Source organism: Rosa chinensis, chromosome 2 (genome assembly GCF_002994745.2).
Source record: "Rosa chinensis cultivar Old Blush chromosome 2, RchiOBHm-V2, whole genome shotgun sequence".
Lineage (NCBI taxonomy): Eukaryota > Viridiplantae > Streptophyta > Magnoliopsida > Rosales > Rosaceae > Rosa > Rosa chinensis.
The window spans coordinates 24,077,156-24,095,512 of NC_037089.1; the positions used below are offsets into that span (position 1 = coordinate 24,077,156).

The 18,357-nt window shown below is 37.5% G+C and overlaps 1 protein-coding gene across 2 annotated transcripts; it reads left to right on the plus strand.

Moving 5' to 3' along the window:
- The first annotated feature begins 14,873 nt into the window (after window positions 1-14,873).
- Window positions 14,874-16,729, plus strand: LOC112188543 (transcription factor bHLH94). Of its 2 annotated transcripts, none has more exons than XM_040515252.1 (3): window positions 14,874-15,549; window positions 15,720-16,151; window positions 16,420-16,729. In XM_040515252.1, exons 1-3 carry the CDS (start codon window positions 15,088-15,090, stop codon window positions 16,534-16,536), a joined length of 1,011 nt encoding a protein of 336 aa, XP_040371186.1. In that variant the 5' UTR covers window positions 14,874-15,087; the 3' UTR covers window positions 16,537-16,729. The 2 variants fall into 2 exon arrangements, with proteins under 2 accessions (XP_040371186.1, XP_024183450.1); XM_024327682.2 differs by having other exon boundaries at window positions 14,883-15,549; window positions 16,435-16,729.
- The last annotated feature ends 1,628 nt before the right edge of the window (window positions 16,730-18,357 follow it).

The following is an 18,357-nucleotide window of genomic DNA, read 5'->3' on the forward strand; positions in this document are numbered from 1 at the left end:
ATATATATATATATATATATATATATATATATATATATATATATATATTGGAAGAGCATCAAGAGAGGACCTCCTTAAACTTGAAAAGTGAGGATTTTTTTTATTTTTAGCATGTAGTTTAATAATCTAAACCATTCATTATCTAGTTACATGCACACATATGAATCATACAAAATATTAGCCAAATCAAAAAAATTTAACCATTTGATTAGCACAATGTTCAATTTATTTTTATCTAACGGACAACATTTGTTTACACAATTTTGAATGACCAAATGATTGTGGATTAATTTTTAGTAGACACAATTATTGCATTTTTTTTTTTGAGTTCAAATAAATTCCATTTATAGAACTGCCAGAATGACACATACAAACGGTCCATAAGGACACCCGGTACCATTCACTATTTCAAATCTTGCTCAATTATTCAAGAGCTTGCCAAAAAACTAAACAAACAACTAGGCTTACAAAAAATACTTTTGACTTGAGCCTCCCTTTGCCAATGCACGAAATTGTGGTGCGCCAGAATGTTCAAATATTTAGTGCAAAAACATAGCGGAGTTTAGTGTGCAAGCTAAAGACCAAGTTACAGCTTACTCAATCCCTTTCCCCTTGCCCTTACCCGAAGGGCTAGAGGAACATGGTGAATCAGTGAGACTGTTTTTTCATTCTTGGTCTTTGGTGAATTTTTATTTCGGGCTCCAAGAGGACTCCCCCTTTTTTTCTTTGTCTCTGTAGCCTCAACTGACACCATTAAACCTCCTGGAGTTTCCTTAAGTCCCAAAGATTTTGCAGTAAATTTAGTGGTGAATTCAGGCATCTTGAGCTTCTTTGGTTGAGCCACTTGTCCTCTGTTTTCATCAATCAGAATTGGGGTTTGGACTTTCTGAGGTGAAGGGGTAGGAATACGCCTACCTCTCTTGCTGGGCAACTGCTCTTCAGCAGGTACAATAGCTAAACCATTGTCTTTTCTTGTGTCAGGCTCACGAAACACAATAGACCTTTTGGCCTTACGAACCCCTGTATCTTTCAGAGTCACAAAAAGTGATACAGTAACAACAGTTGGAATAGAGGATTTAAAAGTAAATGGCATGCCATCAACCAAAAAATTCCTATTCAAAAAATCAAATTTTTGGTACATGAGTTTGCACCACAATCGTGTTTTATTTTTTCCTGTAGCAGTACACGAACCTGTAGGATGGAAGACCAACAAGCAATCCTCACAATGTCCAAAGAGGTTGTCAAAATAGTAGTGGATTAGCTCTTCAACCCCATCAGCAGTTTTCATCTTTTTCTCCAAAAAAATTAGTTTTAGGATATTATGGCTAACCCTAACCCTAATCTCCCCTTTGTTGTTAAAAAGCCTTTCATCAAGTTCAAGGGGATGGCCAGCCACAGTAGCAATATCCATGATAGTTTCTTTTTTCTCATAAGCAGAAGGGATATTAGTGATACGTACCCAATAGTAATGTAGGCTCAGAGGGATCTTCTCAATTGGTGTTACACCATCATATTCCATCAACACCATTGGAGCTCGAGCATAATTCCAAGGCCCTCCTCTAATCACCTTGCGCAAGTCGCCATGGTGATCAAAAGAGAAGAGGAAAAGGGAGTTTGATCTCTCTTGAATTTTGAAGCTTTTTTCCACCACCCAAATCCTACGAAAGTGACGACGAAGATCATTGATCTCCAAAGGCTTGGGAGATAGGGATCTTCCCAACAAGTTGGCTTGAGAATTTCTTCTAGTTTTTCCACGTGTAAGCATAGTGATATCAACTACATCATCTCCTGCTAGTGCAAGAGACTCTTGGAAGCTTGCAGTAACTTCCTCAAGAGAAGTCATTTGAGAACAAAGATGGAGGAGAGGAGGAGAAGGGCCGTGAGAAGGCTGTGGGGTGGTGTGCAAGGCACTATCAATGGCGACTTAAAAGCTTGGAGGCGTGGCAAGAGCAGGCTTAGAGTTTTTTCATATTTGACTTTTTCATTGGTAATCCCTTTTGTTTTTGTGATATTATGAGATTACACAATTATTGCATAAGAAACTAAAGGATTGAATTAGGTCACATACTAGTGTAAAATAGTAAAAATCCTCAAATTCTTAAAATAAGGATGTCCTCTCTCGACTGTTCAGTTTTTAGGTACTAACGCATAGATCATCTCTGTAAAATTTCAGCCAAATTGATGGTCGTTAAGGCATTAATAACTGCCTTAAACCTAGTACGGTTCAGAGTGGACAGATTCAGTTCGTCCATTGGTTTAAGTGAGTTAGATACCTTAAAGATCATCAAATTGGCTTAAAATTTGTAGAGATGATCTATATATTAGTACCTAAGAACTGAAAGTTAAGATGTGGATATGAGACCGAAAAGTGACCCTAAACTCCAACCTCACACGTTAATTTCATAGTGAGGCCTCACTCTGGATAGGATCTGTGTGTGTATATATATATATATATATATATATATATATATATCTATCTATCTAGTGAATGATTCATTTTTTTAGCAATTTAAGGGATAACTTGTTAGACCCACTTTTTTTTTTATCACATATTCACATCTCCACCGTTCAGTGTTTAGGTCTATATGAGTAGATCACTTCTACAAATTTTCAGCCAAATTGATAATCATTAAGGCATTGAAAAATGTGATTTACAATTATAAACATGAACAGTTCATGTTAGACAGATTCGGTTCGTCCATTGATTCAAACTAGTTTGATACCCTAACAATCATCAATTTGGCTGAACATTTGCATATTTGATCTATACATTAGGATTAAAAAAATAAACGGTCGAGATGCTAAAATGCTATCGAAAAGTGGGACCCAAAAGGGATCCCTTAAAATGATTAAAAAAAGAGATCCCTTAGTGGAATGACCCTATATAGGGAACTGTTAATTTTTCTGTGCCCTAGAGCAAACAATCTGGGTAATCTATCTTAAGTAGTGATTTATTACGTGCTGAGTTGAATATTAAAGAGCATGCTATAGTAGTATAGAATGGTTTATCATCAAGATCTAATCAAAGCCATCGTTTTCGCTCCACAAAACTCGGACTGATTTGCGTCTAGGGTTTGCAAATTTCTTCTTGTCCGGTGGTGCTCATGGTCAGCGTTGGTTTGCCTCACTAGGTAAGGGCTGCTGTCGGACGAGAAATTGAATACTATATGCCTAGGAGCTCCTTGGAGAGGGTTTGGCTCGAGGTTTGGGATGGATGAGTTTGGCGACGAGTACCAAACGTAGTCTTCAGTGCGGTGGTTGTGTGTACAAAATGGCCCGCCTTCCAGGTTTGATGAGGTACTGGGCGGGGATGAAGGATGTTGGATCGAAGGGCACGACAGCGTGGTGAAGCTAGTTCGTAGTGGGGCGGCTCTGGCGTGGGAGTTGCGGCTTGGGGAGTGGCTGCGTGGGTCAGGACGGCGTTAGGTCGCAGCAGAGGGGACCGATGGAACTGCAGCAGAATTGTACATGCGGCCAGTGGAGAGAAAGATGAAGTTTGGGCTTGAGTCAGGCCAATCTTTGTTGGGCTTGAGTTTGGGCCTCTTTTCTTGGGGCTACCCTCTTGGGCTGGGTGGTTCTGCTCTAGTCCTTTTTTATGTTTTTAGTTAGTCTAATTACAACAATTTCTTTGTATTAGGAAGCTATGCATTTTAATGCACTCTATGTACCTCTAGCGCCTCTGGAGTAGTACCAAAGGAGGGTTCTCGCTGTGTCTACATATTTAAAAGTCTAATAAGTGGGTCTATAGCTATGTACCACTGTAGGTAGTACCACTATCTTCTTGTCTACTCAGAGGCCTAGGGAGGCAGAGGTCCACTGGGTCCCGTGCCCCACTCAGCTTTTCAGAAGAAAAAAAAAAAAACTAATATATATATATAATATCAATATTATATTAATATCAGGTTTATATTATATATTTTTATATTATTTTCTCAACCTAATAAATGTACTCTTTCCATCATCTTCACGTGCTGTTCTTTCTTTTCTCGTTTTTACTTATTTTTGATGGGATTGTTTGAGGTCCCATGTTTGACCTTCTATTAATATCATATAACATTTTTTTTATAGGAATCATAAAATATTTTTTCTTTCCTAAATCCTTTTGACATCAATATATAATAGAACTTGTTATAATTAATGATTTCTATTTCCTTATTACTTACAATTTTCCAAGTAAATAAAAAAAATGATTAAAAAAATATTCTATTACATCAATAACATGTGTGTGTGTATCATCAAGTAATGATTCTCAATCAATTCTTTTGTGAAGAGTATTGCTGCATGTAGTCGCTTCTTTTAGTTCTAACTACTCCTTTATTCTTCATTTAAATATGTTGAGATCCTTTAAAAGAAAAGAAAACCCTGGTGCAGAGGAGTTATCGGGTATAAATACTAGTATTTATGGTGTGACTATCATGCAACGATTTCAAAATATGAAATCTCGTCGAGGAAAATTACCATGCACGGGAACCGGAACAAAAGAAGGAAGGAGATAGGATCTGCCTGTACGTCCGAAAGAAACTAGGACCAGAAGATGCGGCATCAATCAACTCCTTGAGTTGCTTCCTTAACTCTGATAGTTCCGCTAGGGGGGGGGGGGGGGGGGGGCGCGACAAAAGGAGAATCTAGTCATTTAGTTAGTTCATAACAATCTATGTAAAATAAGGGGTAAAGCTTCGTAGACAGCTTCCCCCCTTTGTCGCTCCTAGCGAAGATGCGAGTTCATGAGAAAGTGAATGAACGAGCCATATGTTCCTAAACAGGGTGACCATCTTTGTGTTTTCTTCTCTTCCCCTATCCCTTCAAAGCCTATAGGTTGACCATTGTGATATATACAAATTACATTTATTGATTTTGTATATTTTTATATTTATATTTTTTTTATGCCCCAATAAACTTAAATTCCTGGCTCCGACTGTGTCTATTGCGGAAAGGTATGTAACGGCCTATTTTGCTTTATGATGCAATATATTGGCACCCGATTTGGGGTTGATTAAAAAAAAATAGAATGGTTTATCATCACGACTAAAAGATAAATTTTAATCACGACTAATAGGTAAATTTGGTCCTTAAATTTTGGATCTTACAATTTGCTACGTTTCATCAACGATGTTGCAATTTGAAGTTACCTTTAGGACTTCACCAATTTTCCTGTCATTCTGTAACTCGTTGAGACTTATATATATCATGTAACTCATTATCATTGAATCTCGCCCTTTTAATCGTAAAATGAGATAAAACTAATAAAAAGGACCAAAATTGTAACTCATTATCAGGTAGACCAAATTAATCTGCTATGATCATCCTTATAAATTTATAATCTTTGTTCCAGGATTCGATCTTTATGTTAGACAACATCACACATAACTCACCATCTAACAAAATAATAATTATACGTACACTGAAATCTCAAGAAGAAATTGGTGGATGCTCCTTCTTCTGAAATAGTTTGGTAAGATTTGCTCAGCTTCCCATAAAATTGATGAATAATTAATTGGACTTCCTCGAGTTCATAATTATAAAACTATACTTTTCTTTTTCTTTAACACGAAGAAATGTTCTATATATGATTTTTACATGAATTAAGACGGGTCGTTAGAGAGATATTGAAATTAGTCAAAGCAAATCGATATAGCGCTGAGGTATGTATAGAAAGACTGAAGACGAGATTGACGATCAAGATAAAAGATTTTTTTTTTTTTAGAAATCTTATTTTGATGAATTGTATTTACATCTGTGGGGGTTCCGAATCAATGGTGTCGATCTCAACTGGGGGAGGGTCTGCAGGCTTGATTGCTGGGTCTACAAGGTTGGAGTCCATTTCCCATTCTGGCTAGGAGAAGCATCCCTACATTTCCTAGGGCGAGGCGAGTCTTTTTTTATCGTTGCGATGTACACCAGGAGGGTCTTAGGCAACAAAATGATCAAGGAAGTGTTTCAACTTACAAGGTGTAGGGATAAAATTTGTAAGTACTGTTGGAAAACTGTGTCCTGTTAGCAACATATCTACTACTCAATTAAACATCCACCATAATCCATGTAGACAACTCTAACTCGAAAAAGATTTGAGATTTGAGCATAGATCCTAAAACTAGAGACAACTAAAAACCTCAAACAAATAATAGGTACAAACCGAAAAGAAGCCACCATCTTATTATGTTTTTCCACCCTAATCACGACCTACAGCTTCTACCACCTATCGCCACATTGGTCTGCACCACATTTATCGCGCTATATATATGCACTTGTTGATCCACCAACACCAGTTCACCACATATTTTTCGAATTGGCTTTATAAGGACCACAAACTGTAGTCATAAATCCATTGATCTTAACTGCTCCCTCTTCGACATCCCACTCTCCATCTACAAATCACATATGACAATAACTGCATGAAACTGGTGCACATTTCACATGAATAGCCTGTCCTACCACGTAAAGATGTTGTGTCAGACATAAGATATGATCAAAGAAAAGGAGGCTAGGATTTTTTTTTTCCCTCTTTTTTCTTTTCTCTTTAGCAACTGATTTTGCATAATTTTTTTAAATAATAATAATAATAATAATAATAATAATAATAATAATAATAATAATAATAATAATAATAAAAATAATGGAATTAGTTTTGAGAGTTATTAGAATGAGAGTCGAGAGTCTCTCGTCGACAAACCCTAGTGCCACCTCGTTGGTGAGCTTCCAGGGAGGCCTTTGCCGCCTCTACATACTTGTCGATTGCACCAGGCTATTGATCGGCCCTTTCCTCGTTTCGGGGAATGGTGGATTGTATGCTGTTTGGATTGGCTCAGCTTCCGGCGAGGATGGTTCCTTAGTTGGGGGAGGAGACCTGAGATCGGGTTCAAGTGGCGTCTCCCTTCTTATAGGGATTGGAAGATCTTCGATGGAGGCACATGAATGGTAGCAGAGTCATTGCTAAATGGAGCCAGAGCCTTGCTTTAGTGGAAGGTCATGATATTATGGCTGTTGTGGGTGCAGATCGACGGCGGCGACGGTATTGGTCAAGCACTGAGTTTGGGTGCCTTGTTCTTGGTGTCCAGATCAGTGTGATGGGATACTCATGAGATCTCTGGAAGATCTGGGTTTGGGACCCAGGAATTAACGATAAGCCCTTTTGTTTTTGCCGGATTTTGGTGGTGTTCCTCCATCGGGAGAGTAGTCTCCGATCATATTCCGAGGACGAGAGGATTGAGCTTGGATCGTTTGGGCCTTAGTTCGAATGTGGTGGTTTACTCAAGTGCAGGCTCAGGACAGTGAATTGGTGGCTTAGACATGTTTTCGTCAAACCATATCTCGTGACCTGCTGGATCTTACATTTGTGGGAGGCTCTTTGCAATCTACTAGTATTTTCGTACACCAGTTGAGGTCTCTAGGCGAACTTACTTGTTGTTCAGTTGCTTCGAGCCATGTATCTTCTACTAGGTTGCGATTTTCTCTTGTTTGTCGCTTGTCTAATTGTGCGCATTTGTTTACAATGAAGGTTACTTGTCATTTGTTCGCCAGCTTATTGTGCCATCTAAAATTTTTGGTATGAGACAACTTATGATGTACGTACCTTCTAACTATGGATAAATAATGAAGTTATCTATTTCTCAAAAAGCATAGAATTGGTTTTGATCAAATTAATTTAGTCATTTTTGCAACTAATTAGTTACTGCCAATCAACAGGCATTTGAACATAAGACCAATACGAAACCATATTATCTGTCCACGTAGTGTATCTTAAACATTACAGTTAATTAATACCTTAAGGTTTGTCCTCTACCAAGTTTGCTAATCCTCCACGAAATTCCAGCTAATATTAGGAAACAAGCGGGAGCGTATTGAGAGTTGAATTAGTTTCCAAATCATTGATTAAGACTCTACTTAATTGACTTCTTTGCCTTAACCAAAACTTCAACCTGTACCTACATCTATATCCTACATAACCAAACAAATCTCCAGGCCATTTAATTTGAACGCATATATAGCGTAAATTTGACCACTGCAGACTAGTTTAATTAGGGTCCTTTTAAACTCTCAACTTCAATTTAGACAGCTAGGTAGCTAGAGCCTTCCAAGTTCAGAGTTCTACCCTTTTCTTCACGCATTGTGCCATAGCCTGGAGACATGCATATAATTAATTAAACTAGCTAATTCACAGTGTTCACATACAAATTGCTGGCGTAGAACATTATTATGTACAGTAAATTTGATCCTGGTTTAGGAGAATAACTTGTGCACTTACTAAAAGAAAAAAAAAATTTATATATATATGAGTGCCCTTTCACTAGGGGATCCCTTTTTTTGGTCTTTTATAGGGACATGGTATTAGACTAACTTTTCGATCACATTTTAGCATCTCAACCGTTTAGTTTTTAGGTCCTAATGTGTAGATCATTTATGCAAATTTTAAGCCAAATCTGTGATCGTTAAGATATCAAATTAGATTAAATAAATGGACAAATCAAATCTGTCAAACTTGAACCATTCATACTTATAATCTTAAATCATCATTTTGAATGCCTTAACGATAATCAATTTGGTTGAAAATTTGCAAAAGTGATCTACACATTAGGACCTAAAAACTGAACGATTGAGATGCCGAAATGTAATTGAAAAGTTGATCTAATGCTCTATCCCTAGAAAAGACCAAAACCTAAAAAAGGGATCCCTCACACACACACACATACAGCCCTTCTATGCTAAGGAGGTCCTTAACTTAGCTTACAGTACGGATTTCTATATTTTGATCACTTTTCGATCACATATTCACATAATAGCCGTTCAGTTTTTATGTTCTAATGTATAGATCATCTCTGTAAATTTTCAGCCAAATTGATGATCGTTAAGACATCCAAACTGCAATTTACATGAACATACCGAATCTGTCCAACCTAAACCATTTGTGTAAATTGCAGTTTTTGATGCTTTAACGATCATCAATTTGGGTTAAAATTTGCAGAAGTTATCTACTCATATATACCTAAAAGTTATACGATTAAGATGTGAATATGTGATCAAAAAGTGGTCAAAATATGGAAATCCGTACTGTAAGCTAAGTTAAAGATATCCTTAGTAGAGAAGGCCTGTATATATATATATATATATATATATATATATATATATATATATATCACACACATGGTTTTTGATGCTTTAACGACCATCAATATATATATATATATATATATCACACACACACACAGATTCTATCTAAAGCGTGGCCTTGCTATGAAATTCAAGTGCGCTTTTAGAGTTTAGGGTCACTTTTCGGTCGTATATCAACATCTCTACTGTTCAGTTTTTAGGTACTAATGTATAGATCACCTCTGCAAAATTTCAACTAAATTGATGGTCGTTAAGGCATTGATAACTGCCTTAAAGCTAGTACGGTTCAGGTTGAACAGATTCAGTTCGTCATTGGTTTAAGCAAGATAGATACCTTCAAGATCATCAATTTGGCTGAAATTTTGCAGAGATGATCTATACATTAGTACCTAAAAACTGAACAGTCGAGATGTAGATATGAGATCAAAAAGTGACATTAAACTCTAATATCACACTTTAATTTTAGAGCGAGACATCGCTCTGGATAAATATTATGTATATACGCGTCCCTGAGAAAAGTCCAGATCAGAGGAATATCACACTTTAATTTCAGAGCGATGTCTCGCTCTGGATAAATATTATATATATATACACACACACACACACGTGCGTCCCTGAGAAAAGTCCAGATCAGAGGAATGGAAATAGATTATCTAATAAATTGTAACTTCTTTAAGACGTAAATGATAACATTATCTCATTAACAATTTAACAATCAATCATTGAAGTTAAACATGCACTTGAGAGAAGCAAATTATATATGTCCCAATATTAATTATTCTCTAATGATCATTATACTACTATTTGTGAGTCACAAAAAAAAAACCCTCATATTCCGGTTGTTGCACGCAATTAATGATCCAAATCGAAATTTTTAGAGAATGACAACTGACGTAGACCTAGATAGTCATTTTGAAGATGAAATCTCGCACTTAAACTCCATAAGATAGTTGATATATATCACCCTAAATATATGATGTGCAAGGGAGACCGGCAGAATTTTTGTAGGGAACATCGTGTTTTATACAATATCTTTGATTAAAATTCCAGCTAACGCTTCAATTTTCAAATTTGATTACATCTTTGAGTATCAAAAATAAATAAAATTCATTACATGCAAATCTTATTAAAAAAGAAGAAGAAGAGGAAATACCTAAAAAGGAAACGTGAATAGACACAATTTGTAAGAACATATATCACACTATCACATCCTTACAAAAACATACACATCTGCGAGAAATAGATAATGCTCTTACTAAAATATACTCCTAATAACAACAGCATATTTTAAGTTTTACGACATATATGATATATCTTACCTAGCTTAATTGTGTCTATTTCTTTATGCAGCAGTATCAAAACACTTCCATGATCATACTTATTACCTTACATGATAAATCACTAGTGTGTTACATCAGGACTTTTATCGCCTCTCTCTTTCATGACCTTGTCTTTGCCAAATATGCAAATCTAACCAAATCCAATTTAATATTTTTCACACAAGAAAACATATTTCTTCTACCAGTTTACCGATTACGATCAGCTAGTAGTGGGTCGGTAATGAGTAGGCAAGCGTGTTGAGCAGTCATAAGTATCATAGAATGGAAACGCACCATCAATGTGTCTTGTTTCTTCCTGACAGGCTCACTCGATTAACTCGCAAGCAGGAGGGAGAGGAATGTCATCTGGGAAGGCAAAGTTTAAGAATATAAAGCCGTCTAGATCAGCTGAGAAATGTTCTTTCGACGTCAGAACAGTATATATATGTTTTCATTGTCAATCTGGCTAAAAGACTGCAACATGGACATGCATACAGGATCCACGAGATTTTTGTATTTATTGAAGTTTATTAGAGCAAGTGCACCCATAGTCAAGAAAAGGCAAAGTCGAGAAGTCAAGAATTCGACCAGTCAAGTTACTATTCACTGCCACTGGACATAAGTTTACACCCGTTATTTTTCTTGCCCGGTCAACACTGTTCATTATTGTATAATTTTAGAGGGGTCTCGAAAATCGACTTTTTACACATACATAATTTGGGAAAACTTCCTTCATGAAAGTTATAGAAATCGTCGATACGATCTCGTGCATACATGGAACGCAATATTCGGAGTTCGTATGAATTTATTATGAATTTTTGAAATCTGAAAATTTTCTATAAATAGTAAAAAAAAAATTTCTATTTTGTTTCAAAGGACGAAAATTTTTCATTTTTTCATTCCCCCCCCCCCTCCCGTTCTCTCTCTCGCAGCTGCATCGGACCCTTGTTTTTCGTCCGACCCGACCCGGATTTTTCTTCGTCCTCCGGCGTCCTCCTGCCAAGGACCGGCCACCCTCGAGGTCGCCTCACCTCGTCCTACCGGTCTGTGGCGTCAAACAGCCCAGAATCTTCCCCCAGGCCGAGATTGAAAAAGCCCAGGCGGAGCAAATCTTCCGGCAGCTCTGTGGCATCAGTCGAGCTGCCTTTGCGGCGCCACACGTCGATGCCCAGTCCTCCACTCCCTCCATTTGGCGCGTCGACCATTGCTGAGCTCCTCCTCACGTCAGCCACGATATGGCCTGGCCTAGCTGGCATCTGGGTTTGGCCGGTCATGGAAATAGTCATGGGGATGACTATTTTCTTGGCTGTAGTCAAGAAAGGGTTGGTTTTGCCCGGGCAAAAAACCACCGGTGGAAGGAGCAAAATCCATCTCAAGGTCATGTAGTCAGGTTTTTCTTGACTATGCCCGGTCAAGAGTAAACCGGTGGACTTGCTCTTAGAGGAGGGGAATTTGAATTTGAATTTGAGACACGAGTTTAAGTTGATGTTCGATCGAGTGCAACCATGGTAAATTTCTAAATATTCTTCATCTAAAAAATGGTAAATGTTTTAGCAATTATTCATGCAGATCGACCAAAGACAAAGTAAAATTTTGACGAATAAATCCACACATGCACCCACGATTGTATGTTGAAAAATTATTAGAAACTCAGGATAATATCAGTGCAAGCTAGATGGGCGGTGGAATATATGTGGTTAGAAACTCAGGATAATATCAGTGCAAGCTGGGTGGGCGGTGGAATATGTGGTGGTGAGTTAAAAGACACGAGTTCATAAAATGAGGTGAGGAAATATACTTGGAATGAGAGGGAATGATTATTGCTGCGTTTACTAACATATAAATTAAGGAATTAGAATGATTTTTAGTAAAAGTATTCATGCGTAAACACATGAAAGAATCAAAATTGATGTAGGTCTCATCTCCTTATCAGGAATCGATTCCTGAATACTCAGGAATTTGATTATGAAAGGGGGAGATGGGTTTGGGAATCAAATTCTCCGGCATTCGCTTATTGAAACTCTTGATGGTAATTTTGACATGAAATACTTGAACATTATAATTACCTTGAACCTGGCCATCTATGAAGTTTTATCCTCGGAGCATTTTAATTGATTGTTTAGTTAGAAATCTGGGGTTCACATCCAAAAGTTAGAAATCTGGGATTCACATCCAAAACCAATTGACAATGGATGAAGTGGCCTAAACCCTTATAAACTCATAAGCAATGTCTCATTTATCCCATGTGGGATTTATATATTCTCAACACGCTCCCACACGTGTGGCAAATTTTCAAACCATACACGTGAACAACTTTGGATGACATGGAGCCTATGTGGCCATGAGACATGCACACGTGGGATAACCCACTCTGATACTATGATAAAGTAATCTGAGATTCACATCCAAAACCAATTGATAATGGATGGAGTGGCCCAAACTCTTATAAACTCATAAGCAATGTCCCATTTTTTTCATGTGGGATCTATATATTCTCAATATATGGTAGTACTAAGAAGATTAATGTTTGTCAATAATTTACTTCGTGCGAGTCTTCATAATGATTTCACTTCTCCTTAATCTTACACATTATCAACGTTTTTTGGAAAAAAAAAAAAAAAATAAAGCACCCTACTCCGTAATTGAGAAGGAATGTTCTATTCAGACCTCTCAATTTGCTATTTAGACATCTTCTAATTTTTATAAATTTTTTTCCCTATTTTACCCCTTCTATAAATTTAAAAAAAAAATTAATAAAAACTGCCTATTTTAATCATGTGTTCTCCTCAACATAGTCAAATCCTCTTTCTTTCATTTGTTCAACCCACCTAAGGTTCTCTATTCTTTTAATATAAGGTCATGGAGATTGATTAACAAGTTTTCTTTTTCATTCTTTTTCCACCCAAGCTCTGGATAAACAATAATGACTTCCATAATCATTGACTACTTGTTCTTGATTTTGAGATTGAATTGGGACTTATTAGCTAAGTATGTGGTTGGCTTGGGGTTCAAATTAAAGGCTTGCCAAATCCATATTTATAATTTTATATAAGTTGAAACGGTAATCGGAGAAAAAAAATGATATTGAATTGGGTTTAGTGAGCTCAGTATTTCTTGGGTCTCAGAAAGCGAGAGGTACCAAAATTGAATTGCTTCGCACAAAGAATTGGTCTTTATTTTGGTTTTTTGATGCATCAATAATGTTTAGTTTGGCAAAGATTGAACCTTTTTGGAGGGAGGTGTAGTTTTGATGATGATGTGATGATCTTTTCTAAATTGGAATTAAATAGAGAATTTGTTATGCGCAAGAAGAAATTATGGAATATGAAAGCATGATTTGATGAATTTTTTGCTCATTTTGTTGCTCAAAATTGAGATTTGGCTTTCCGGATCCATGCCCAAAGACCAATTCTTGTTGTTTTTTAAGGTCTCATTGCAAGGAAGATCAAATAGCTGGGCTTGTGATGAATAGGAAATTATTTCTCTTCTTCTTATTTTTTTAGTGGGTAAAATAAGAAATAAAATTTTACAAAAATTATAAGAAGTCTAAATAGCAAATTGAGAGGTCTAACTATAACCATTTTTTTTTTTTGGTTTCCCTATAAGCACCCTAATTGAGAACTTATCAACGAATCTATGCACGTAGAATCATATTACTATTGATTTAGGAGAGAGAGCTAGTTACGGAGAGTAAAATCAAAGAGGACATTGAATCAGTCAAATGGAAAGAAAGGGTCTTTGTCATGGATGATTGCTTCGTGCAGACTCTGTCCCTCCTTTGTCTGTATGCATGGTCACTCCCTATGGATTCTTTCCCTGACAACAAACTAGTACTGTGGCACAGTCACTGACCCCTCCCTGCCTCTGCTCTTGCTTCTTCGGGTAGTCAAGCCGCCCCGTGTACTTCCGGCCAGACTCAGTCATACGTCAACCAACAGTCTCCGATGATGATGGCGTACTCATGTCTATATAGGCACCCTCAAAGCCCTATAGAGAATCATCACACCCCCGATGAGCCACGACTGGCATTTAAAGAATTCATTAAAGTAATTAAATATTTAAATTTAGTTAATAATTAAATAACGACGAGATTATTAAAAAACGAAATGAAATCACACAGCCAACAAAGGTTGAATTAGTTGATACTGGATAAGGACGGCCTTGTGTTAGAGCCTCCATCCAAGTTCGTATTCCGTTGCAAACTATCTTTTGTTAGTTGGTAATCTAAAAAATGTCATGCATAATTCCATATCAATGGGCTGTGGCCAGTTTTGTAAGTCCTGTTACGTCAAAATCGTAGGTTTGCTCTGACCCTAGTAGTGTAGCAGAGCCTCCCTCCTGAACTTTTTGTTAAAAAAAAAAAAATCGCACTAACACACGCTTTCTCCCTCTCTCTCTCTCTCTCTCCCCCCCAAGTTGGCTCTGCAACTTGTTGATATATATAATATTTTGAGTATCACTGCAACTTGCTAAGCCAATCGGTGATCAGTTTAGTCTTTGTGTGTCTGTTGGAGGATTATATATTCAAGCCCTTTAAATTATAGCGAGAGATCAGATCTCCATAAACACAGAAGCAAAAGTTTTGCACTTGTTCTTTGCATCTCCCATATTGGAATATTGACCATCTTGAGTTTCATATAGTCCGTGGGGAGAGAGAGAGAGTATGACGTTAGAAGCTGTGGTGTTCCAGCCAGACCCATTTAGCTGTGGAAATGGTCTGGAAGGAAGTAGATCTTGGGACCATGGCTTTGGTTTCGGAGGAGATGATGATCAACAAGAAAAAGGCTACGCTCAACATGATATGCTCAACAATGGTAATATTGTAGGGCAAGGCCTTATGGGGTACTGTTCACCGTCACAGGTGAGAATGCAAAGTGTCAACACCGGCAACTCTAATTCCACGCCTGAAACCTGCACTGGCAACTTCAACTTCAACAATTCTTTCTCTAGCCCGATGGCCACCACAGGCCGGAGAAAGAGGCGGCGCACGAGAAACATCAAGAACAAGGAAGAGGTGGAGACTCAGAGGATTACCCACATTGCTGTTGAACGCAATCGGAGGAAGCTCATGAATGACTATCTGGCCGCATTGCGCTCTATGATGCCTGCTTCCTATGCCCAAAGGGTAAGTACTAGATGTTTGCGCTATTATGCTTTCCGGTTATGAATAAGAACACAACACATTCGAATATGCTTCAGAGTGTCTAATACCTGAACATGTGAGACTCTCTAGTGAGAGAAATTATCTTTGATCTCTCTGTAAGCACTGATTGGTTTTGGCTGTTTTGGCTCTAGGGTGACCAAGCATCAATCATAGGAGGAGCCATAAATTTTGTGAAGGAGCTTGAGCAACTTCTGCAATCTTTAGAAGTCGGTAGAAGAACCAAACAATCACACTTGGATTTGGCCTCCATATTCTCCAACTTCTTTACCTTCCCTCAGTACTCGACCTGTTCGAGTACTAACACCCACGGCCATGGCCATAGCGAGTACATGAACAACAACTTGGTGCATCCCCACGAGATAATGGGGGAGAAGCGGTCGGGGGCAATTGCAGATGTGGAAGTAACAATGGTAGAAAGTCATGCGAACATTAAAGTGCTTTTGAAAAGACACCCAAGACAGCTCTTAAAGATGGTGGTTGGGTTGCACTCTCTGCGTCTTATGATCCTTCACCTTAATGTCACAACTATGGATAGCATGATCCTCTACTCTTTCAGCGTCAAGGTTAGTTAAAAAAGAAAAGGAAAAAAAAAAGAGCAAAATCATTGAAGTAGTTGTTTCATTCTATTTACTTGTCATTGATTGATTACATCATTTGAAGATTGAAATCAAAATCTCTTACTGAAAGAAGCTTTTATATATATATATATATATATATATATATATCAACACCAAATTTGATCCCATGCCATCACTTTTCAGTAGAATATTATATATATTGTTGTCATTTCTTATAAAAGTTGAACCGATTCTTAATTAATTGAATGGTTTGAATGATGATGAACAGGTTGAAGATAATTCTCAGTTGACCTCAATGAATGATATTGCAGCTGATGTGTATGAAATGGTGGGAAGGATTCAAGAAGAGGCCCAGTTTTTACTTCAATAACACTCATCTATTAATTTGTTTAAGTAGCACTATTGGCATTATGATTTATGCATGCTTTCTGCTTTTATGTATCTCGTTATAAATTAGAACAACTTTGGTTATACATGTTTCTTTAATATATATTTTCCAACTATTGCTTGTACGAACTATGAATTGGCCTAAAAATTGTAATGATCAGTTGTTGCTACAAATATGCTTGCTTATTATTAATAGGGATCATCTATAATACATTAATATATCGATACATTAAGTAGACTAGGTTCAATAAAGAGGTAGACTAGTTCAGTACATCGGTAGACATGCATGGAGTTAGTCTACCATTTTACCGAGCTAGTCTACCTCTGTATTGAACCTAGTCTACTTGATGTATCGGTACATTAATGTATTGAAGTATTTTCCTTATTAATATATGAGAATTTTTTTTGGTACCAAGGTGTTTGTCATACACCTTTTTTGTTAAATATTTTGGACCATTGGATTAATAATATATCTAATGGTCCAAAATATTTAAAATTTGATAATCTGTTTTTTTATTTTTTTTTAACCAAGTAATCATTCATTCATCTCAAGCCAGAATGGCATGGATATATACTTTCCCTTGCCAACTCAAGGGCAAGTTTAGGACGTGGTATGCTAGCACCACCCATTAGACAACTAGTGCACACTTATTAAGAGTGAGCCTATAAAACTATGAAAAACATAGTACATAGACACATCCCAAAACATAAAGAATAAAATGGCATGTAGTTAAGACAATCCTCCTGGATCCCAGATGCGAAATCCCATAGAGTTAAAGCCCATTAGTTTGATTTGTGAAAGAACCCAGGAAACCTCCAAATTTGCTTCGGACACCTAAAGATTCCAACTGGATTTGGGCCATTGAACTGATATGGGCACCCAATTGGAGTTGGGCCTCCCAACTGATCTGTGCACCCCATAATCGGGCACCCCTTCTTTGGTAACTATCCCAGCCACGACCACCACCACCATCGCCGCTTGTAACCCATCAGCTTACACACTGACCACCGCCTGTGCACCTGCAACCATCGCCGCCGCATCAAACTTCACACGACCCACAATACCAGCGCTGATCCAAATTGAAAATCCTCTCCAAACTGCCATCTCAGCAAGTCTGAACCTAACTCCCCTCGCCGTCTTGTTCTGAACAGAGAGGAATTTGATCTGCCATGGTTGAAACATCCCACCAGATCTGGCCAGTTCCCGCAACTCGAGCCATTCATCCTTTAGTCTCGCTCGACTCGGTCAGATCTGACTCGATGTACCCTATTCTGCAATCCAGTGTCGAAAGGCTTCAACGGCCCAACACCGGAGGCCAATTCTTCTTCGAACAAACCCATGAGAAGATCTGGGTTCATGGTTGAGAAAACCAGTCTGACAAAGAGGTTTTTTGGTTGGGTGTTCGCTGAAAACAAAAGGCGTTGCAGGGCCGAAGAGAAGCCACAAAGCGTGGAGAGGAAGGCTCCACTTAGAGGCGAGACCGGAGTTGGCCTCCATTTGAGAACCCCAAAACGGGGGCAGCTAGGGTTTAGGGCTGCCATTCGCAAGAATCATACATGGAGGCTAGTTGAATAATACATTTGATAATCTGTTTAGTCCTTAGCCAATTATTATTTAATTATTAATGATAAATTGACAGTTACATTTTTTTCTTTTAAAAATAAAAAAATAAAAAAAACCTTCTATCCTACTGTAGGCTCACCGAATTACTATTAGCTAAATAGTCTTTATTACTAATTAATTTTATCATTAGCCAATTAATGTTTGGTTAATGCTTGATTATCAATTGACAATTACATTTTT

What these genes read in the sequence shown, in the direction of transcription:
- LOC112188543 (XM_040515252.1), top strand. Translation starts at nt 15,088, where the DNA reads ATGACGTTAGAAGCTGTGGTGTTCCAGCCAGACCCATTTAGCTGTGGA. An exon ending in CTGCTTCCTATGCCCAAAGG is followed by an intron (nt 15,550 to 15,719) that starts GTAAGTACTAGA and finishes TTTTGGCTCTAG; the next exon opens with GGTGACCAAGCATCAATCAT. An exon ending in TCTACTCTTTCAGCGTCAAG is followed by an intron (nt 16,152 to 16,419) that starts GTTAGTTAAAAA and finishes TTGAATGGTTTG; the next exon opens with AATGATGATGAACAGGTTGA.